General features: G+C 39.2%; 1 protein-coding gene across 2 annotated transcripts in view; it reads left to right on the forward strand.

Annotated features, from left to right (window-relative positions):
* Positions 1 to 23,315, forward strand: part of LOC116333576 (protocadherin-15-like) — a 211,234-nt gene that overhangs the window by 67,805 nt on the left and 120,114 nt on the right. For both annotated transcript variants that reach the window (XM_039622170.1, XM_039622169.1), the window contains exons 2-3: positions 1,859 to 1,977; positions 15,160 to 15,225. In XM_039622170.1, coding sequence (XP_039478104.1) covers positions 1,887 to 1,977; positions 15,160 to 15,225 — 157 coding nt within the window. In that variant the 5' untranslated portion in view covers positions 1,859 to 1,886. The remainder of the gene's footprint in view (positions 1 to 1,858; positions 1,978 to 15,159; positions 15,226 to 23,315) is intronic.

Below are 23,315 nucleotides of genomic sequence, written 5' to 3' on the forward strand. Positions count from 1 at the left end.
CTCATTATTGTCCTCCCCCGAAAGTTTAATCACTTTTCATCAAAGAGAGAGGATGGCAGAGATGCTGTATAAACATATAAAAAATTTCTACAGCAACTTGCGGGGGTAGTTGTGATTGAATTACTGGGACATGATATGCATCAAGGTGGAGCAGAGTGGAAATGAACTGTTTCTCTTTGAGCTTTTTTTTTTCTTTCTTTTTCGAAAGCATTGCGTTGTTGCTAAAAATCTTGATATCTGTTGATGATGTCACTTGTGGGCCACTATGAAAGCACTGCTGCGTAAACAGAGTATTGGAGGCATTTTACACCACTTGGTCAGCAATCTCTCCAGTTTCCCTGTTCATTAAAGTTGAAGGAGAATCCTTGTTAGCATATGTAAATTAGATACTGTGTTCCCATGTCAACCGAGAAGATTTGGGGGAAGCTGCGAAAGAAATGACTTCTCTCTTCAGGGTGGCTGGTTGTGCAGGTCTGGGTTTTCTCATGTGAAAGGGATCAAAGCAATCTTACTCAGCCCTCTTAAGAAAGATAGATGTACGAATGTGGGAAATCAAATCTGCTTCAAAAGGGAGCACCACTGGGAGCAAGAGAGATGAGAAAGCAGTGAGTGAATAGGAAACCAGTGTGAAATCACCCCTGTTGTTGCACCATTAGAGACGAGACCACAGTAGTCTCCGGCTGTCCAGAGAGTTTTCGTGGAAGACGACTACTGTTCGGGTGCGTTTGTTTAAAATGTGTTTAGATACGTGTCTGCACAGGTTCGTGTGAAAGTGAGAGGGTAAATACGTGCTTCACAATGTGAGTGAAAGACAAAAATGAGTGAAAATAAAGGGAAATCAACATTACAAATGAAGAGGTGCTGATAGTGTGAGTTAGAGGTTTGACTTTGTCAAGCGTGCTTTGATATGAGTGTGTTGATGCTTGTGAGCCCCCTCTTGTCCCCTTAGCATATGCTATGAAAGCTGATTTCACAGCTTATCACCTGCAATGAGAATAAGCCTTGTGAGTGAGGTGTGACATCAAATAGCACAGACAGATAGAACCCTTCTATTCCTCATACTGAGACTTTACCTTGCTTTAGCTCGGAGGGAATGCTGTTTGCTGTGGTACGGTGCGTGAGTGACACAACAAGGCTCAACATATAATCTGTAGGCACTGCTTTCCTTGTAATTTCCACTAGATCCAGAATAGGTGTATTTACTTTAAATCCCCTTTGTCAGTGGTCCACACACCATCATAATATACTGAGCTCATGTTGTCTGTACTGCAGTTTGTAATATTCGTGATACAAGACAGGGGCTTCTTTTTCATCCAATGTGCAGTGTTAGGCTATTAAATGCTACATGATTTTCTTTTTCTTCTACATGTGTAGAAAGTATTCACTCTCTGTAGAGTAAGGTGCTTTAAAAGGTTGGCGGTTTGCTCCATGAAGTAGAATGAAGGAAGAAGGTCAGCTTAAAGCGATAGCAGGGGGAATAAATTCCATTAAATGCAAGTTGTAAAAGCCGAAGATAAAATGAGACAAGCTTTTAAAACGCCACTCTTATAGTGACACAGTATTCTAAGTACATTAAAACCATGTTTGTATTTAGTTTTCCTTGAAATTCCTGAAAAATGAACAGCACTGCTCTTATGTTAGTCATAGCAGTTTGCCTCTACTTCAGTAATGTTTTACGTGGATGCTCTATTGGGTAACAAGATCAACTGATTGGGAAGGGAGTGCCCTGTGTTTGTACATATATTGATATACATATGTATGTTAGGCTATGGGTCGGTCTCAGCTGTGCATTTAAGTAACTTAGAGACTGACTGACCAAATGAATGAAAAACTATTTCTGGTGATTTGTTTTGTGCAGGTGGGCAAGCAATAAGGCTTGACGGAAGATGCGACGGGGGTGGTGGCTCGTCAGATGGCTGGGGACAGGAATGGCAATCCTCTCTTTGCTAACCCACAGCTGGGGCCAGAACACAGAAGGTATGAGCAGCCAGCACTAAGGGCATCACTCCTCCTTTTCAGTTAACTGTAGCTGACTCGTGAGTGGACACTTGTAATGTGTGAAAGGCAATGTTTTCTTTTACTACAACAGACCTGCATTGTTAGAAAAAATTTCCACAGCTACATCACGCTAATTATTATAAAGTATGTGGCAACCTGAGGCGTTAATTGTTTTCAAAGGTTATTATTTAGAAAGAGGATGCTCATTAAAGTTCATTGATCATGCTAACATTTTTTGCCTTGTAGTTAAATGCTCAGGTTACCATATTAGAAAGGTGACTTTTGTAGTTTCTGCTCACAGAGTTTGTAGCAGGTGCTGGTTAAAAGTGATTTCCAGCTGTATAAAATTGGCATGTCTTTAAACATAACGGTTAAAGGAAGCAGCACATACAGACGTTCTTCAAATCCCGACTGTGTTGCAATATTGCAATTCAGGTCAACTTTAAGGTGCTGTACTTGAAGCAAATTCCCTTTTTCCCAACTCCGTTTCCTTCTTCCTTTCATCCTGTACCTGCTTCCCAGGCTTTCTTGACAAGTTTATTAATGTAAAAGCATTTCATATAAGAGTATATCTTCAGCTTTGAATTAAGATTTTCTTGGATTTATGTGATATCTTTTTAGCAGAGAAGAGAAGAGAGATGACATCCTTTATGACTCGCTGAACCTTTGAAGGTGAACCTTGTGGTTTCCTTATTGGATGAGTTCTCACTGAGGCTTCGACCGCATTTAATAGATCGGTGTTGGTATGTGTAGTGATGAAACTGTTGACCCAAAGCATAACAGCTGGGAAATATCCTTGTGGGATATGGTTTTGTGGATAATTTCTTTTATTATATTGGCTATTGTATACAAACATCCTATTGATTTAAACCGTATTGATTTATAAACATCTCATACAGTGTTGGTGAACATACAACTAGTGCTTTAGGTTCAGTGACCTTGAGGTAAATTAAACTATGCTTCAGGAAACATGTTTGCTTGAGGACATTTGCTCTATGGTGCTCTTTTATCCCTCCCAGTATTCAAACATACAGTGTGCTGCAGTGAGGTTAGTTATTGGTGGAGTTATTTTAAAGAAATACACTGCTTAGCCCAGCCAAATTTTTTGTCATGCCAACCCAGTAAAGTAGTAAAGCAATAAAATTAAATGTTCAGCCAATGAAAAATAGCACAGAAAATACCAGTACTGTTTTAAAAAGTGTTTAGTTGGGCAGCTTAGAACCTCCCTGCAAAGTTGCCCACCCCTTACTCTTTCTTCTAGAAACACAGAGCTCTGCAGCAGGAACCCTCCGCTGTGCAGAACGATCTTTGGTTCCTCAAACTGCACACTCTGGCATATTGAAAGACATTGTAAATTCTGATTTCTGTTTAAAATTGAAACAATTTGTGGCATAACTCTTAATTTTACTGTGGTTAAGTTTTGTGTATGCCACTTCCTGATATATATATATATGAACAGGTCTAACTAACAAAGCGACTGCTGAGTGTATATATTAATGCTAAAATAGTTTGCCCTTTCTGGTTATTAGAATTTCTCAGGATTTAATGCTCCGGTTCTAAAGTTAGGCTGTGCATTTGTGAGTTCCAGAGAAATCAACCTATCAACCCGTCACATCTCATTGTGTTAGACCTTGTGTGATTTTGTCTGTGAACTCCAGGTGTGCTAAGGTAATAGAAGGGATATGCCACTACTTCCAGTGACCAGTGGAATCTGTGTGTGATTCAACATGGTCTTTGCTATGTACTTGTTAAAGTCTTTAATGATGTCCACCTACAAACTTGTTGTCCATACCTGCTACTTAAATAGTTACAGTTGTCAGTAATGTTCTATAGTAAAGGTCTAAATTGTTTACTCATAAGTTAAAACATGTCCACTGAGAGAAGTACAGGACAGTCATGATTGTTTAATCAATCATTAAAGCCAGGCCTTGAATTGCAGCTCCGGATTTGCACAGAGTAATGATACCTTACTCTGTTTGCATCAATACTGAGGACACAGCCCACACAGAGGGCTGTGTCATTCTGTCTGAGCTCCACATGTTGATCGACCCCATACAGTGTGAGCTGGAACGTTGCAGGTTAGGGCCATACAGGAAGGTCGATGGAAACATGTAATGTGTGTTAAAGCAGCAAAATTTTGCAATGTTTTTCCAACTTTCAGGGCTAGAAGGGCTTCGAAGCATGCTACTGCAAGCATAAGCCTGACACATTACAATGATCTGTGTTGAATATGAAGACTCATATTCATACAAACCGAAGGCATAGACCAAATCAAATGTCTTTCATCAAATGATTCAGATTAAAACATGAACACCCGTAGTTTCTGCACATTCACATACTGTGAATTCATATGCTGTCCTAGAAAATTGCTTTTTGGGTTGTTTTTTTTTTCTCTGAATATTTGTTTAAATACGGTAATTTTTTCTGACCATGTCAGACTTTTTATGCTGATTATTGATGTGGCTGCAGCCTGTAATTTGAGTGGCAGCAGACAGAAATAATTATGAGGCTCACAAATGATCTCTGATTAGACCATAGTCTGTGAACTGAATTATCCACTGTGTCATAGTTGAAACAGCAGGTGAGACTGAATGTGTAAGAACTGTTGTGGTTTTGAAGGGTAAGGGTAAACGTGGGTGCTGTTGTTTCCTCCCTTTGCCACTCACTGTCATCCAGGGATGTTCTTGATTTGAGCAGGGATTTCCACCTCCCTCAACAGCACATCTCTCATCTTCTCAGTCATAAATCTTCTTACTCTGCCCACCTCAAGGCGCCCTTGGTGTTTGACTCTGTCAGTGTGTTTGTTCTCTATCAAATGAAAACAGCAACCAGAGCTTTTTTTTTAATGGCATCGAGCTATAAGGAGATGCGTGCACTTCCTGTGGATGCCACACTGGCTTTCAAGCAAAGAGATATTATAATACTTAGTCTTTTAAGTAATATGAATGAGGACTTTGTGAGAGAAAATAAGTCTGACTTTAAAAAAATGCTTTCTTCCTCTAATGAATTAATTGATTTAATGAATGCATTCATGCAGGGACCTGTTAAAGTATACAGTTTATTCAACAACAAAAAACTTATTTATTACTACTGTGTCATTTTCCTGTAATTAACTTATAGCTCATTCTCCGTGGAAAAAAATAACTGTTGTGCTAATAATTTCAAACTCTGCCAAATCAGTAATTGCCTTTTAGTTTCAGTTAATAGAGAACGGAAATTCTGTTTTGTTTTTTTTCCCTCTGTATTCTGTCCCTTAATTCCTGTCCTTAACAGATTTGCCGTTTTCAGTTTTAATTAATAATCCTCTCTTCCATGTACCATCCCTTCATGTTCTCCTCCTTACCTTGCAGCATCTGGCTCTCACTTTGCAGTACTTTAGATTCAATGTTTTCTCCTGGCAGAAAATATTTTTTCACTATTTATATGCAGGTAAACCATGCAGTGCTCCTCATGTATGTCAATTGTTCCCTTGCAGCAGGTTGATGATAATGAAAGGTCAAACTTTATTCCTACCACAGTGGACAGACTGTCCAGTCATACAAACAAATCCCTCTGTCACTAAATCCAGATGTTGGATGAGTACCATGTCAGAATATGTGTGGTGAAGTGTGGACTACTTAATATGCCCACTTAATATGGACACTTGTGCCATGTGACATCAGCGTACCTTCTTCACTCCCACAGTTTGCATCTTTATGCCTGTTAGCCTCTCTTTCCTTCTCTTCCCATCTGCACATCCATTCTGACCCACAATTGTTTGTCTATTTTTGGGATTGTCTGATTAGGAGCCAGATGTGCAGACTGTGACTGGCTGCGGCAAAGGCCTGTGGAGTGGGGAAGCGTTGGACTAAACGGGGGGGAGGGGTTTTAATCTGCTTGCCAGTAGGTTGTAATCAGGCTCCGGGTAGGACAAGAAGCGTGGTTGGGGGTGGGGGGGAGTGGGGGGCACTCTTGTTAAGACAGCCCTGTGCTCCTGCGCTGCCCAGGACAGGCTCATCCTAAAGCTCAGTATGTGAACACGTGTGTGGTGAACTGTTCACTGGGAGTGTGATTGCAACCTTTACCCTGCTGTCTGTGTGGTTAACCTCACAGACAGACACACAGGGGCAGCAAGGGGGTGGGGGAGAAACTGAAGAAGAGTAGGGGAGGAAGTCTGAAAGGGATTACACATCAGTAAAGTAATCCCCTTCTCTCTTGCATTGTAAGCCACTAATGAATTTGATGATGGTGCAGGAATTCATTTCAGTTTCTGAGCTTCATCTTCATATTCACAATAACTGCTGCAGTCCTGTCTTTCAATTTTTTACCACATAGTCATTCTTTCCACATGTGATCCTTTAAAGTTAGAACATCAAATTAATTAAACAGAGAGACCCACAGAGACACAGCACTAATGATTTTTAAGGAAAAAAAGAGACTGAAATTGAGATTGGCAATGATTGCTCTCCTTCAGACCAGAATAGGAACAATGCAAATAGCACAGTCTGTCTCGACATACTGTAAACTTAGCTGTGTGTGTGTGACCCTTTTTTTCTCTCTCATTTATGAGAATATTGAATGGCTAAATGTATATGGAGCCCACAGGACCCTGGACTCACAGATTCTCAACTGTTGTTTTGTAATCCTTAAATACATGAGTAAATATTAATTACATGAGTAAACACATAAATAAATATGTCTGGGAAATAAATCTTTAGAACTGTTAGTTTTATTTTCTGCCGCTGCTGTTGGTTGGTGTGAAATGCAATCTGGGACGCACTGCTGTGCCAAATTCGCAGAAAGTCACTGCCCAAACTGTAACCACACCCCATTCGTTTGCATAATGCATGATTAGAAAAAAAGAAGCTTCAGGAAATAAAAGTCTGCAGTTGCTCTAAATGACACAATGTAGAAGTAATAAAAACAGCATGACAAATATGTTGAGCTTCACTGTAAAGACTTGTTGAACTGGAATAGATGTGTGAAAAAGCAAGACAACCATGCTAAGAGCATCAGTGAATACATCTGAAATCAGTTTTCTACTGATGGTGTTTGCTCATTAAAAACTGCATTGAAGAGCAGATGGCAAGTCAGAATTAACTGTATGTAAAATGAAGCATATCTACCTGAAAACAGTGCATCATGCAGTGATGTAAAGCTTTATCTTATTACAACTGATGTGTGTTTTTGAAGCTAAATGTTGGTTTCTATTATTAAACTCAGGGCTTTGAGAGACTATTTGACTATTAACAAATATAACAGCACATAATCTGAATTAAGGTATTGATTGTAAAATATTTATTGATCTTATAGATTACCGTTTAGAATCAAGAGCCAATTTAGGCTTTGACAGCGAGCCTTTGTGGACAACTGCCCTTAACCCCAATTGATATAACACAGAATTCTCATCTGCAAATGCAGCCATTCCTCGGCAGACATGTAAGGAACTGGATAGCTGCCCTCTGCCCTCTGACAATCTTTTTCGAAGCCCAACTGGACCTGTTCCAGAATTCCCCACTGGACATGGATCCGTGCAAAATAAACTCCACCAATCCAACTGGGAAATTAAAACCGTGTCCATGTTTGCTCTGTCTCTACTCATCCCTGCCCTGGGCTCTCTGCCACCCCAGGGATTAGTCATGACTCTAACCTCCAACCTTGAAGTTTTTCTAAATGGATTTTGGTCAAACCGGAGATCAGCAGACATTCCTCCTTCAGGGAGCCTACTGGTGTTGTGTCTGAAAGATGAGGGGGAAGAATATGGAAAATACAAGAAATTATGTCATCAAGATTTTCCTGTGAGAATAACTTTCCATAGGCTGTGTTAGACATTTCCTTATCATCACACAGAGCCTGATATTTATATGAAAGTGGGGAAGCGTTCATGATTATGTACGGACATATGGTACGAGTCATTTTATGATAAGAGAAGCTTTGTGTTGAGTTGGCTGTTTGCCATCCATCTACAGGATGAGAGATCAGTTCCAACTTTCTTCTCCTTTGCTTTTGCCCTTTCTCAATAATTCACCCACCACCCCCCCACCACTGTCCCTTTTTTGATCCCCTGCCTATTTTGACAGTTTTTAATGAGTGCCAACATCTAGAGAGGGCAAATACAGTTCACTCCAGTTTGTGAAACCATTTGCATTTCTTAGTTATCTAAATAAGATACTTCTTATCCTTTGTAGGTTTGTTGCAAATGCCTACGGTATTGATTGAGACAGCACGGCCCTCCTGGACCACATGCTTGTTAGGTTAGTTGTCCTTTAAAGTCTGTTTTTTGAGATATCCTTTGGAGCAGCAGTTTGATTTATTGGTTGCTAAAAAGCTGCATTTGGAGATGAAGCCATGGGAAAGCACAGGCTGTTGGAGTGGGTGGTAGGTAAAAAATGCCTTCTGAAACTATATGTCAGTGAGCAAAATTCATATCATTATAGGTATGGTGCTCCAGCAATGCAGTGAGCTGCCTTGAAAAGGCTTGAATTGCTTAAAAGATTGTTAGAAGACTGTCTGATTATTAAAATAACATTGAAAGAAATGTGTACAGGAAAAAAACATATACTACGTATATACTATGTCTAGTATTATCTACTTGTAGTACGAGGAGTGCAGAGATTCCCTTAACAAGCCCTAAATGATTCAGTGTGCCATCATGAATTTTAACATTGATTTATTTAGCCATTATGACTATTTAAAAATCCTGAAAAGTTAAGCAGATGGTGTTTGTTCAGATAAATCCTATAATCTCATATTTCATGACTTTTCATAGCATGGCTTTATTTATCATATAGTGAATTTTGGGAGGTGGGGGGGATTACCACTTATATTTGTAACTGTCTTTGTGGAGTCTTTTATGACCCTTATTGAAATCTGTATAAAATGCTATGCTCAGCATTTGCAGCATACCTGGTTGCCTAGTAACAGATATTGTTTACACATATCTTGGTTTAAAGACTGCTATAACATGAGCCAGAGCTGATAAGTGAATATATAGGGGATTGTAGTTAGATTTAAATAATTACTGCAGGGCTGAAGAGGTCGCTGATGGGATGTTGTGACAGTGAAGAGCAGGGCAGAGTGTGTGACAGGTTGAGTGGAGAACCAGGCAGGTTGCTAGCGGGGGAACCATAGCTGAACTGAGCAGAGTGCCCAAAGTGTGGACACTCGATGAGAGAGAGGCTGCAGGTCCAGTGTAGAGGAGGCAGATGTGGATGAGAAGACAAACTTTAATTCTTCTACTTAATAAAAAAAAATTAGCAGGGTGGTGCAGTGGTGAGCACTGTCGCCTCACAGCAAGACGGTCCTGAGTTCAAATCCAGTCAGAGGCCTTTCTGGTTAGAGTCTGCATGTTTTCCCCGTGACTATGCGGTTCTCCCCCCGGTCTACCACCAGTCTCAGTGGTGATTCTAAATTAACTATAGGTGTGGATTTAAACACGAATGGTTGTCTCTTGACAAATTGGTGCCCTGTCCAAAAATTACATCCACTTTTAACTTTTCCATAACATTCTTCTTTTACAGCAGTAGTGTTGCTGTGACTTTTATTATTTTTTTTACCTTTATGATATGTAATCAAAAAAATATAAAGCAATTGTAAAACTAAAAGCTCTAAAACCTAATGTTGAACATTGATTTCTGTCAAAGCTTAAAAAAAAGAGTTATTTAAAAAATGACTTCTTTGCTCTCACTGCTGTTGCAGGATGGCATTAAAATCTAGGTGATTTATAGTGCTGGTGGTCCTGGTTTTAAAATAAAAATGTCAGGCTCAAAGCACTTAATGTTTTCATTTACATTGTCTGAAGAATTCTCAACTCTCTGCTCCTTTGTTAAATGTTATCTTCTAGCTGGGAAAGGACTTGTTTTGTTCAATTTCAAGCATTTTGCAAGTTGATTGAGGCTTGCTTGCAATCATTTTTTTCCAACTGATTTTCTGTAAGACGAGCAGTAATCATTTCGTAATTGACGTTTTACGGCTTTGAGTCAACATTGTTAGGTTGATTAGTGAGAAGATCTCTTTAGGTGAGAGCAAATTACCCCAAGGTCAAAATTAGAAGATTTTGATTGTCTGCGGATTACACTTCTGAAGTGTACAGTGCCCCAGTTTCCTTTAGTGATTGAATGCTGTTTGCTGCATTTGTCTCATCTCTATGAATCTTAAAACACCATAGCCACCCAGTAATCATTTCATTTGGAGAGCAGATTTTCGAGTCATGATTTTTTTCTTATTAGATTTACTGATATAACCTCTTACTGTTAGCTGTTAATAAAAAATGATGACGAGAGCAATAAGACAAATTAAAATGTACAGTTCTTTCATCGAAATAAAAATTTGCAATGCTCCATCGGTATGTCAACCAGCCAAATATATACTTATTATATTCAAAATAGATGTAAATCATCATATCAATAAATCTGTGAATTAACTTTAGAAACAAAATTAATACTTTGTGTCTCTTGGCGTAGCTTCAGCGTAGGCCATTATGTCTTTTGTACATAAAATTTTTCAACACAGCATGAGCGGTGGGAACAAATACGTCTGCACTTTGTCCATCTGGGGAGCTTGAGCTGATTCTGATTGCATTATTCAGTGCTGCTTAAAGCACTTAAGCACTTTTCAGTCTTTCTTTACAATATCTACACCACAAATCAAGTGAATGAAGTGGAGTATGCTGTTTTCACACAATCTTTACACATGAAATTTCCATGCCAGCATGTGTGGTTGTACATACAGCATGACATCGTTACTGCACATTCTCTTAATATTTTCTCACAACTATTCCTGATGGTGTGACTCAAATATCCCACTTTCTTTACTTTACCTGCATACATAGAGAAGTGAGCTGATAAACAGAAGTGGAGCTAAAAAAAACCCAGTTCTTTTATCTACTGACGTATGACACTACATCACTGACTTCCTCATTCACTTTCGATTTGTATTGACCGTTGCCTACAGCTCTTTTCAATGTGTGTGCTGCTTTGATATCGGCGCATACCAAGTCACCAGCCTTTTTGAATTGCAACCACGACATTGTACCCAAAAACAAGTGTTATAGGAGGCAAAGGCTTTCTATTATTAAATCTGGTTAAAAATACACAAAGACTGCCTAAGAGCGTTAACTGACTTTAGATATCAGATCTTATGCTGCTGCCTATCGCTCTTTTTCAGCTTTGCAATCAACTGTATCATTTGCTCCAACTTTTCTGCTCTTTTTTGCTTTGTTTCCTATTTTTGTTGCTTGAATCGTCTTCATAAGATAGACACAACATTCACAGCTCGCAGAATATTTACACTTTGATCTTTATCTGTTTTCTTCCCTATAGCTGTACACGTCACATGTGTAGCGTCATGTTGCTCCTGTATACCATCCTCTTTTTTTTTTTTTCTCCATAGTATTGCATAAAAACTTACCCTTTCCCTGCAGTTTAAAATAGACGTTCTTCTGCACAAAAAAAATCGTATCTATTCTCTACTTTTAGAATGGGGCAGGTCAGATTGTTAGATGAATGCATGAGTAGTTTTCTGATGGTGTTTACTTATTTTCTTTATTTGTGTTTGTTATGGTCTGCCTATTTTACCCTGCATTATTATTTTGAATGCCGCAGGAAAGCACGGACTGGGGATTTTTGGTGATGCCTTTTAGCATATTCTTTTACAAATCCAAAGAGCCACAGTAAAGTGAATTGGCCAGAAAATGTCTTTTATGTTCTTTCATTATGCTAGGACTTTCCGATGGGAGGAAAGCCTGACGTAAAGCGTCATTAGAAAATATCACCTGCTGCTAAAAGGTGTAAATGTGGCAAGAAGTTGGGATCATTTCCATTTTGTAGTGAACACGACAGTGAGCACACTCTGCTGCTTTGGGTTTGTGTGTGTTTGTATTCGTATCCATTTGAGTGCAGCATTACGGTTGTGCTTTGATCGCAATATAGGAAAGTTATCACTGCAAATGGAGGTGCTATTCTTTATCTCTGCTTGGTTCTGCCTTTTGTCTTCAAACCAGACTCTTCACATCTTTTCTCTCCCACTGCCGCAACTACCACTTAAAGCTACACACACATGCGTGCGCGCACACGGCCGTGCACCCGGCTAAACACTGCTCGAACACACATATGCAAAACTAACAAAACAGACTGCCTGTGATCCCTTAAAGAGCTTCTCAAAATGAGTGCAAGTAACTTTTATTATGCGCACTTGCACACACATGGACACACATGCATACACACGCATGCACGCGGTCACACTCTTCTACTTCTACTTCACACAGAGTATATTCTCTCAGAGCAGATTTGCATACTGATTTTGATGTTGCTTGTTGTTTATGTCTCAGATTGCGTGGTGTGACCCAGTTGCTCTGTTCATTTTGTCGCTATTAAAGGAAATCCTGTTTCTTCAGCCGAAAGGTGCAGGTTTCCTAATTGCTATAAACTCATGGAACTTTAATTTTTACACGTCAGTACATCTCGTGAATTAGCTGTGCAACATGAGGAAGGTTTAATAACTGTGAGGAATTTTAGATTAGAAAATGTAGGCTATGCCTTTTAACATAGTGTCTCTTACTGACAATAGATCTTCGCTTTGACAGTAAAGGACCAAAGCAAAGATGTCTTTTATGGATGCAAATTCTAGCCCTAGATAAAACGTTAATACAATTTAGATTAGAGAGAACAAGAAACTGAAAATGCGGTTATTTGCATAAAATATCCCCTCTTGTTGCCTCAGGTTTTCATTGCTATTTAATTGCTAATTATTGTGTGTATCTACAGTTTGCAAACGGCCATAATTTAAAAAAAAAAATGCAACAACATCACATTCAGGTTTTTATCTCTGATTAATATGCACTTTCAAACCACTACATTAGTAAAGGCTCATGGGTATGCATATTTAATAAGAAAACTATCCAATGTTTAGCTCCTGGCAACAGGTGCATAGTTGCACAACTGAAGTCAAGCAACAGAAGGTGGGTGTGAAACACTAGAGTGCTGACTGTTGATGTGGTGTCATTATCTCCATCTCTGATTACACGTAATGTCAGACGACACCACCTGAAAGCAAGCTGCTTCAGATTCAATGAATAACAAGATGGAGGCCATTTAAAAGAAGGATAGAAAGATATTTTGAGTAACTAGTAAAAGGCTTCTGCTGACCTTCCACGTTCTTTTTCTCTTTCACAAACACAGAATTTAAACAGTGTTTCAAACTTTAACTTGATTTCAGTTTTCCTGCATACAACATTTCTCAAACAGTCAGCTGCTGGCAGAAAGAATAGATCGACTGGCCATTTCTCCAAAAACTGTGTGGGGTTTGCTAACACCCACAATTTTGAGAGGTCTCTTGAGTTTATCCTCCATTAAACTGCTTCTCGTCAGCCCTGTTTCCTAATATCTCTTCCTATTTTATGATGATATTTTTTTTTCTCTTCCTTCCTAAAATCAGAGCTGTTAACAGTTTCATGCTTGTTTTCCTCTCATGCTTCTGCTCTGCTTCCCTCTGGTTACACTAACCTCTGACTCCTTCAGACTGGCACTATGAGGGTAAGAGGGCAATCATCTGTTGTCTGTTTTCCTTTTGTATTTTAGCATTCCCATATTCTCCCTTTTTACCATTTCTCTCTACCCCTTCTATGAATGACATTTAATCCTGAACTTTCCTTACATTGGCTGTGGAGAGTGTTGCCTTGCACCTATTCATCTGGGCTAGACGTTTTCCTTTCTCCTGTCTCCACCTCTCCTGCTGCCCCATCTGCTGTTGTCTGTCAAGCTGCCATTACCTGTGTCCCATGTGCTCGTACCATCTAGCTGCTGTGACCTCCATCTGTGAAGCCATTCTCGTCAGTGCTCTGCTTATGATGTTGCCACATGCTTTCACCACCCTGCTTGTCTGGTGTCACTATCACACAGTCCATTGCTGCTGATGGTTCTGTGGCAGCAGTCATTGATGCCACCTGTTGTAAAATGATACATCAGCATGACAGCATCTGTGTGACACTGAAAGAAAATGTTGGCATTAATTTCCTTAGATCTGAAATATGAACAGTGTCAGTTTTTTTTATCAATTAATTTGCAATTTTAGCATAATTCTGTGACATACCGTATATGAGCACTTTATTTATGATTACTACTGTGACTACTGTACATGTAAATGTAGTGCTTTCACTAGGAGTGATGATACCACCGTGATTTCAGCATTTATTTTTCTTCATGAAATATAAATCTTTAGACATTATTTGAAAATATAATACACTGCTCAAAAAAAGTTAAAGGAACACTTTGAAAACACATCAGATCACAGTAGGCAACAAAAATCATGCTTGATATCTGTACTGATATGGACTGGGTAATGTGTGCTGTCATGAAACTTATCAACCTCACAGGACTAAATTCAAAGACACCTTGAAAATCAAAGTGAAAAAATGGTGTTCAGTCAAAATTTAATTGGATTAACTTAAACATGTCCCCCTATTCTATATAGATCTGCAGGGTTTGAGCACAGCGCTCACTAGAGGACGTGAGGCCCTCAGACCAGCCCTCAGAGACATTCACACCAGTGGCCTGCTGGAGTGCTAATTTTGTAGTGCTCATCCTCTGCAAAGGAGCAGATACTGGTCATGCAGATGGGTTAAGGACCTTCTAGGGCCTGTCCACCTCTCCTGTCTCTTAGAATCTCTTGTTGGAGTTGGACTACCTGTTCAACCTCTATAGGGTCCAGGTATTGTCTCATGCTAACAGTAGTGACACTGACCCTAGCCAAATTGAAAATCAGGTAAAATACAGTTAAAAGATGAGGAGGGGAAAATGCCTCCCCCTTTAAAACCATTCCCATTTTGGGGTTTGTCTCATTGTTGCCCCTCTAGTGCACCTGTTGTTAATTTCATTAACACTAAAGCTGCTGAAACTGATTAACAACTCTCTCTGCTACTTAACTGATTAAGTTAACTGATTGACTTGACGATGAAGTAAATTAAACTGATTAAGTGTTTCTTGAATGTTTTTTTTTTTTTGTTTGTTTGTTTTTTTGAGCAGTGTATATATGAAATGATTATATTCCCAGTTTGGTAAGACTGCTATCTCTGTTTTAGGTGTTTACTATTGTTCTTTATCACTGTGTCATTCTGGTGATGTAACCAGAATTAAATGAATATCATATGCAGACATAGTTTTTAATTTTTTTTTCTTGCATATGCAGAGTGTAAGCTGTCCCGGCCTGGTCCCCCTGCAACCATAGTCACTGTTGATGAGGAGAGCCCAAATGGTACGTGCCAAACAGTTTCACGCCTATGTTTCTGTCTGTATTCCCACGTCACAATGTATTCCAATGTATGGTAATTGCTACTGCACTTAAACGTTGTGTATTGCACTGTTGGGATTTGGTACAGAGTGTTTTTTGTAATGAATACATAGATTGGTACTTATATAGCGCAAGCTAAATAAGCCTCATTCATCCAGTCATACACTCAAGCACTATTTTCTATGCCAAAGTGCTTTTATTATAATATAATAATTTTTCATCTAGTGTGGACTTGTAGTTTATGGTAAATGGTTCTTATATAGCACTTTTCTACTCAATCTGAGCACTCAAAGTTCTTTACACAACTTGTACATTGACCCAAGCACTTCCTATCTAAAATTCACACACGCATTCATACTTCGATGGATGCATCAGAGTATGAATGCAGGGTTAGTAGCTTTCCCAAGGACATTTGCCATGTAGACTACAGCAGACTGGGATCGAACTGCCAACTTTCCAGTTAGTAGGTGGCCTGCTCTACCACATGAGCTACAGCCACAGTTGATGGGTCTTGATACGGGTAGTTGGTTATAAGAGTTGTTTTGTCTAACATGTCATAATTTTGATTGTGCTTTAAATTAAAGATCAATTCCCTGCGTTTTTGATGTGTACTTTGGTACTGTTCTCCCAGGGTGAATCAGATGCATGTGTGTGTGCATCTGAATGAATACAGATGGTGTTTGGCATACAGATGTGATGTGGGGCTCCATTAATGAGTTGTCTGCTCCCTGCGCAGGTTGTATTTGGTATAGCTGTGCTTCAGCAGTACACAAATCACTGAACCATAGATCAGACATGCAGCGTTTGAGTGGGTCAGGTGAAACTGTTCAGCTCCTCCCCTTCTTTTCTCCCTTCATCTTCTCTCTGGCCTCTCCATTAACTGCTTCTAAGTCATAGCAGTCTCTGTTTCTTTTTTCGCTATTTGCGCTGAGTGTTTGCCGTCTGGATTTTGCTGATGAGTATGTCTTTACATGTAAATATGTGCCTGCATGTCATAACTGTTACTTGGGAGGTGCTATATGTTCACTGAGGGAATGAGAAATGCTTTTCCCTAAATGGAGCAGGTGTGTCTTTGTCTCACTCATCTCTCCCTGCAGATATTAGTACTGCAGGTTAACAGAGTTTAATGAGGAGCTCTCAGTACAGATGGCATCCAGAGCTTATTTATACAGTCAAAATACAATTTCACAGATGCTCCACTTACAGAGTACACTGTATGCACTCTGGGCACTGTTTTTGTTTTTTTTGTAGTTGTTTTTTATTGCCTGTGTATCTTACAGAGAGGAATCATGTGTTCATAAATGCATGCACATTATGTGAATATTTGTATCCCGAGAGTACAAATGAGTGTCTCTGTGTCAGATCAGGTCACCTATTCATCAGTGCAATAAAAAAACAATTCAGGCCGTCATAGTGTCTCACCTACTCCTTCCTCTGTGTGTGTGTGTGTGTGTGTGTGTGTGTGTGTGTGTGTGTGCAGCTGTGATTTGGGGCTTTGATCGATTGCTGGGGGAATTTGTGAGATGGAGGTAGCCAAGCCTGTATCCGAAAGCCTCTCTCGCCCCACATGTGCCTATGCACTGTGTGAGGGATTTGCACTAATCTTCCTCATAAAGCTCTCATTTACCTGGGATATGGGTCTCTTCTGGCTCCACCATCCTTTTATTTATCTCTCTGTGATGAAACAGGCAGAGCCCATCCTCACCATAATGGAATGTAAAACAGGAAACCTGCCGTTATTGACCAAAGCAATTATCCATCTAAATGTGTTTCATTTCTTCTCTTCTGTCACACAGAAACCATACAAATGGCACATAATAAGATCCCATCTCTTTGGAGCATTTGCCTTTACATTCATTCATGTGTGTGAATGGGAAAGCAAACAACATAATCACTCTTCTGTCTGGCTTTGTTTGGTCAGGGTCAGAAAAGATAGACAAACAAATAAATATATAATCCTCTTCCCCCTGCCTTCTCAGAAGAACAAATTTGATCTGAGGCAGAAGAGCTAAGAAAGTATACGGTTCCCCGTGGAGGAGGTGTGCTGCTCAGAAACATAATAACATTTGCAACTGTCAAAGCACTGTATCAGGAGTTGTTCATTTATTGATTGTCTGCGAAGATTTATATTTGACTCAGCTAAGAGGATAGTACTTAGTATAGACGGTGTGAAAGAAGTACATTTTCTTGTCCTTTTTTCATTTCAGTTTGCTTTTTTTTCCTTTCTTTTCTTTTTTGTTCTCGGAGGCTCTTATTTTAGAAAAAAAGAGAGAAATCAGGAGGGGGATAGCAGCACAGTTGCTCAAATGAAGCATAACGTGTTTAATTTATCTGAGCTGTTGCTTCTGCAGATCCACTGACAGGTGCCAGGCGCAACACATAAAGTCTCACTCACTCCATGAGTCGATCACAATTGGGAAGACAAAGCTTGTTTTCTATAGGCTCCTTTGCTTATTCAGCCCATGAGCTAAATCCAAAAGCATTTAATCAGATTGGAGAGATTTCTATCTCATTGTTTAGGGGCAGCTGCATATGTGGAGAGAGAAAAGAGTCGAGTAGAGAGAGAGCTTCCTGTAACAGCAGCGAGGAATTGGAGTATCCATAAATGAGTATGCTCTCTCTGAACTTGGCTCTGTAAATTCACGATTTGTATCAACTGTTGCCTGAAGCGTGTGAATATCCCGTTAACCCCCCTGTTTATCGAGCAGTTTACGTAGTTTAGGAAATCATAAATGAGTGTTACTGAAGGGCTTTCATAAAGGGAAGTCGATCTAGCAAAGTGAAATGCAGTATGCTGCTAAGGTAGATCCAGTCTGAACTCTGATAAGTAATTGCATTTTGATCAGTGCTGACAGGCACTAACACAATCAAAGTAAAAATCCTCCACAGACACTTCAAGTTGTTACTTATTTGATTGTCATGTAAAGATTTTTTTTTTTATTGCAAGTTACTGTTAATTTGCGTATTTTGTCAAAAGAAAATCTATACCTATATATAAAGTATGCTCCACGTTATTACTTAAAAGCTTATTTACTGTCGTTTGATTTTTGGCATCGCTTAATTTTTCAGTAATTTCAAGTAAACATATTTTTATGATGAAATCAGCAATTCTCTGTAATATTGCAGGTTCTTCACCTTGCAATATAAACTGCCTTGAAGCAACTGTTTTTGTGATTTGGCGCTATATAAATATTATTGAATTGAATTTCACGCCGTTCTAAGATAACTAAAATGAGCACAAAATCAACCAGTGCAGAGATATAATCTCTCCAGCATGTGCTGGGTCATCCCTGGGGCCTCCTCCAGGACATGCCCACAACTCCTCACCTAGGAGACGCCCAGGACGCATTCTGATGCCAGATGCCTCAGCCACCTGAAATGGCTTTGTTTGATTAAGAGGAGGAGCAGCTCTACTTTGACCCTCCTGAATAACAATGCTCCTCACGCTGTCTGAAGGAGAGCCCAATACATTTTGGAGGAAGTTTATTTCTGCTGCTTGTATCTTCAGTTTTATTATTCTGGTCACTACCCACAGCTCATGGTCATAGGTGAGGGAAGGTACAAAGCTAGACCTGTAAATTGACACTTTCACGTCCAGCTGTGTCTTCACCACAACAGACAGCGTACAGTGTCCATATTACAGCAGACGCTGCTCCAATCTGTCTTTAACCTCTGTTCTTCCCTCACTCATGAACAGCACCCCAACATACATAAACTCCTTCACCTGGGGCAGCAACTTGTTCCTGACCTGACCCGGCTGAGAACCATGGCCTCAAACTTGGAGTTGCTAATTCTTATTCCAGACACCATCCCAGTGCAAGCTGCAAAAAGCAGAGATGAGATTCTGAGATCCTCAAATTTGACATCATCTACCCCTTGGCGGCACCTATAAATTCTGTCCATAAATATTATGAATAGAATCTTTGACAAAGGGCAGCCCTGGTGGAGACTGGCACCCAGCAAGAATGAGTCTGACTTATCCCTGACAATGTGACTTGCCTTTACCTGCAACAACAAAAAGCTACAGACACACTATATGCACTATATGTGCTATGCTCACGGCATGTTGGAATGTGACAGGAGAAGCAAACAGTTTCTACCTTCACCTTTGTTTCGGGACCAAAGGTAACATCTTTTTCGAGTAGATTTTCCAGCCAATCATTGGGCAGTTACAGCAGATAGTGTTTTGCTCACTCCCAGGAGGGTTATTGCTGCTTGGATTGGGGCTTGAAGTGTGGGAACACTAGTTCCCTTTTCATGTGTGGCACAATCTGGAAATGTCTCCACTCTTTCAGGTAAAACCAGTGATGTCTCTAATGTTCCAGTCTGGGAATTTGCCCATGTAGATGATAATAGAGGCTTTTCACTTCAAAATGACTGAAAGAGTACTCGTATTGTCATTGATACTGTATAATTTAATGTTTGACCCAAAGATTTTTTGGCTCAAAAAGTAAACAGTAATTGCATATATATACTTCCTTTTATTTTTGGTTGTATTTATGGTTTTTTGGTCCCGTGGGATGCCAAAATATTTTTTGCAAAGGACCAATGAAGGCAAAATTTAAAGCAGTGACATAATTAGGAACAAACTGAAGTAGCCAGTTGACAGGATGAGGGTTAGGTTACACTAAATGACAGAGAAATTCCACAGGTGCATCTAACACTATTACTTCTGTGTTAGCCATACTGTTGCTAAAGAGAGAGAGAGACTAGGGAGTTTAGTTCCTACCATATCGCAATAGACAATATATGCTGCTGGGAAAAAGCCAAATTATGGTTAACCTTGTCTGTATATGTTATTGAATGAGCTAATCTACTGTAATTATTCAATACAAAGAGTACTAATATTAGCTGAATAACTAAATGTAAATGTTATTAAGTCTAAATATTTGCCTGGTTATCTTTCACTTTTTGTTGTTATAGATGCACTTTTTTTTACCTCTTTATTTCTACTTTAATTATATTTAAAAGAAAAAATTATTATGTTTTGGCCCAGAGGGCCAATGGGCTTGCATTGTAGTGAGTGTATTGCAAAGCCTGGACAGTGGTCTAGCTTCAATTCGTAGCCACTGAGATATACCTAGACTTACACTAATTGTTATGACAAGGCCATCTTATTAACAAACTGTTAAAAATATGATCTAGAATATTATATAAAGCCATGCAAACTGAATAACTAACTTTATTTAGTTTCATCAGGTTCATGTTCTTTTAATAAGACAATTCATAAAATGTTCCTGCCTCCGCTTCTTCACACTTGTCTCTGAACTTGCATCACATTGAGTGAATACAGCACCAGAGTCTGTATGAAGATGAACAAAGTGAGTCACTTAAAACTTGTGGAGCACTTCAGCCGTTTTCTCTGGTCTGTTGTCAAGTCCTTGCTCTCGCTGCTGTATTGGTGTGTTGGTTTTTAGGACCCACGATAACTAGCACAGAGTAACCTTGACGTGGAATTAAAAGATTTGAGAGAGCTAAAAACAAATGGCAAACAGAATATGTGTCAATGCTGAATGTCTTTTTAAAGGTCTCTCAGCTCATCCGTGATCACTACCTCAGTGAGTGCTGAGTGGTGAAGGGTTTCCATGTGTGCAAAATACCAGGAGTATTCTGGTTATCTGGTATTCAAAGGGCTTGTAGGCATTTATAGAAAGTGTTAAATGTGCTATGTTTAAACAATTAATGAGATCCAACCTATGTGTGTGTTTTTCTCAGCCACCAAGGACTCATTAGTTTCACTCCTTAAAGTGAACTCAGTCCCTCAGACTGTGTCTCTCCACCAGGGTTGTCATTAGTTCAATCATCCTCTCAAGTTGCTTCATTCCTTTATATCAACATGTTGCATAGTTAGTCTGTTTCAAGGCTTTCCCTTTCTTCATGTCGACTTATTTCTTTTCTTTTCTTTTTCTTTTTTTTGACACAATGTCTAAAGATGCTTGCACTGGCTGGGAATTAAAGATGTATTTGTGATAAGGGATCAGATTTTTAAATTAAAGTTGAGCCACATTTGGTAGCAGCTGAATAAAATGTAATTTTATTCAATTAATTGCAACTGGAAAGCAGTAACATTCGTCCAAGGTTTGCCCAACAGTGGGCTAGGTGTCTGGTGAAACACCCCCAGGCATGTAGCACTTTCTTTTGCTTCACTAAGACGAATCTTCAAACACCATTTAGTCCTGAATGTGACTGGACTCAAACAATAGTAGCTGTCTGGAAGGGAGCAAATTGATGTGTGGGACTTTCAGCGCCACCCTGTACAAATTGCACAGGTATAATTTGTAAGTCTTGTTCCAAGTGTGTTGAAAACTTATTGATCCCAAGAGAAAGATGAGACCCTGTGTTCCACTATTGCCCTGAACTGAAACTGTCCCTGCAATGCTGGAGCTGCCTTTGAGTTCACTACTCAGGAAATATAATTGTTATGCTTGCATTTCAACAGTATAAATGGAAAACAAAAAAGAGTTACTTATGGTTTCATCACTTAAGTGACAAGAAGATAAATCAAACCACTGCTATTCAGATGCAGAATGGTGCTATATTTTGGCAGGGGCTGTCATTAAATTCACAAATACGATGAAAAAAGCAAACAAATAGGATTATAATGTGCTTTTCATAATAGCGTTATGATTGTTGTTGTGCAGAGCATGCTTTTGTTAAATCAGTTTTCTCCAGACTTTAACAACTTCAGTTTCATTTTATATTCCACGCACACTTAGTTGGGCATAAAGGCTCATTTATGTAGTCAAATACTTGTTATTACACCTTTTTTCATTATAAAGGAATATATGCACTACCATGCTACTGCTGTGAAATGCATTCTATACCTAAGAAAAACAGGCACAAAGTGATGAGTGATTATTGTCAGATTTTGCAGTATATTGCCTGAGTCTAGTAGAACCTACCGTAGAACACATAGCTAAAGACTGCAAACCATCTGGCTTAGCAGTACAAAACAGAGAAGTTTAAACCTAAAAGACTGATAAGAATTTAACTTCTTCTTAGTTTTGAAATTCACCAGATGCAAGGGTGCAGAAAAAAGCATTTTCCTCCTGATTTCTGTCTTCTTTTTTGTATATTTGTTTTATATCTTTCAGACCATCAAATACATTTTAATATTACACAAAGGTGACTGAGAAAATAGAAAATGCAGTTTTTAAATGATTATTTTATTTATTAAGGGGGAAAACAAAGCTATCCAAACCTACCTATGCAGAGAAACAGTAAAAGATAAAAGATTTCAACAAAGGATATATCATGCCACGATCTAAAGCAACTGAAGAACATGTGAGAAGTAAAGTTATTGACATTGGTCAGTCTGGAAAGAGTTATAAAGCCAATTCTCAGGCTTTGGGAGTCCAGTGAATCACAGTGAGCGCCATTATCCTCAAACTTGAAACACTGACAAACCTTCCTAGGAGTGGCCGGTCCACCAAAAATACAGCAACAGTACTAGACGACTCATCCAGGGAGTCTCGAGGACCCACAAAAACAGGCTCATCTCAAATTTGCCAGAAAATATCTTGATGATCTCAAAACCTTTGTGAAAATATTCTGTGAGACAAAAGCGGAATTTTTTGAGTTCCGTTATATCTGATGTAAACCTTATGTCACAGCACATGTCAATCAAACATGGTGGTGGTACTGTGATGGTGATGATTTTTGTGGAGCTGTACATCTGTTGCTCAGACAAAAGGAGTCCTGCTGGCTTCTGTTCACATGCATGTGGGCATTAGTGAAATGAGTGCATAGCTTGTTGTAGTAAAGTTGGAGTCTATGAACATTTATGTATTTTTGAAAATGATTTTCTGTAGATGTTTGATTAAGGACCAACATAAAGGCTATGTTCCCCGTTCTGTGTTAGACGTGTGCATATACACAGACACAAACACAAAGATTGGTCTCAGTTCTATGATCACGTCCAGTTGTCATGATTGCTAGGTCATCAATATATAATTAGAGCGTAGCTAAAAGGCCCGGATTAGTGCACAACACCTGTTCCTTGTGGATTAGAGAGCAAAACAGGAGGGGAGGGCATTCAGTGAGCCTCACTTACA

Source organism: Oreochromis aureus, linkage group 13 (genome assembly GCF_013358895.1).
Source record: "Oreochromis aureus strain Israel breed Guangdong linkage group 13, ZZ_aureus, whole genome shotgun sequence".
Taxonomy (NCBI): Eukaryota; Metazoa; Chordata; class Actinopteri; order Cichliformes; family Cichlidae; genus Oreochromis; species Oreochromis aureus.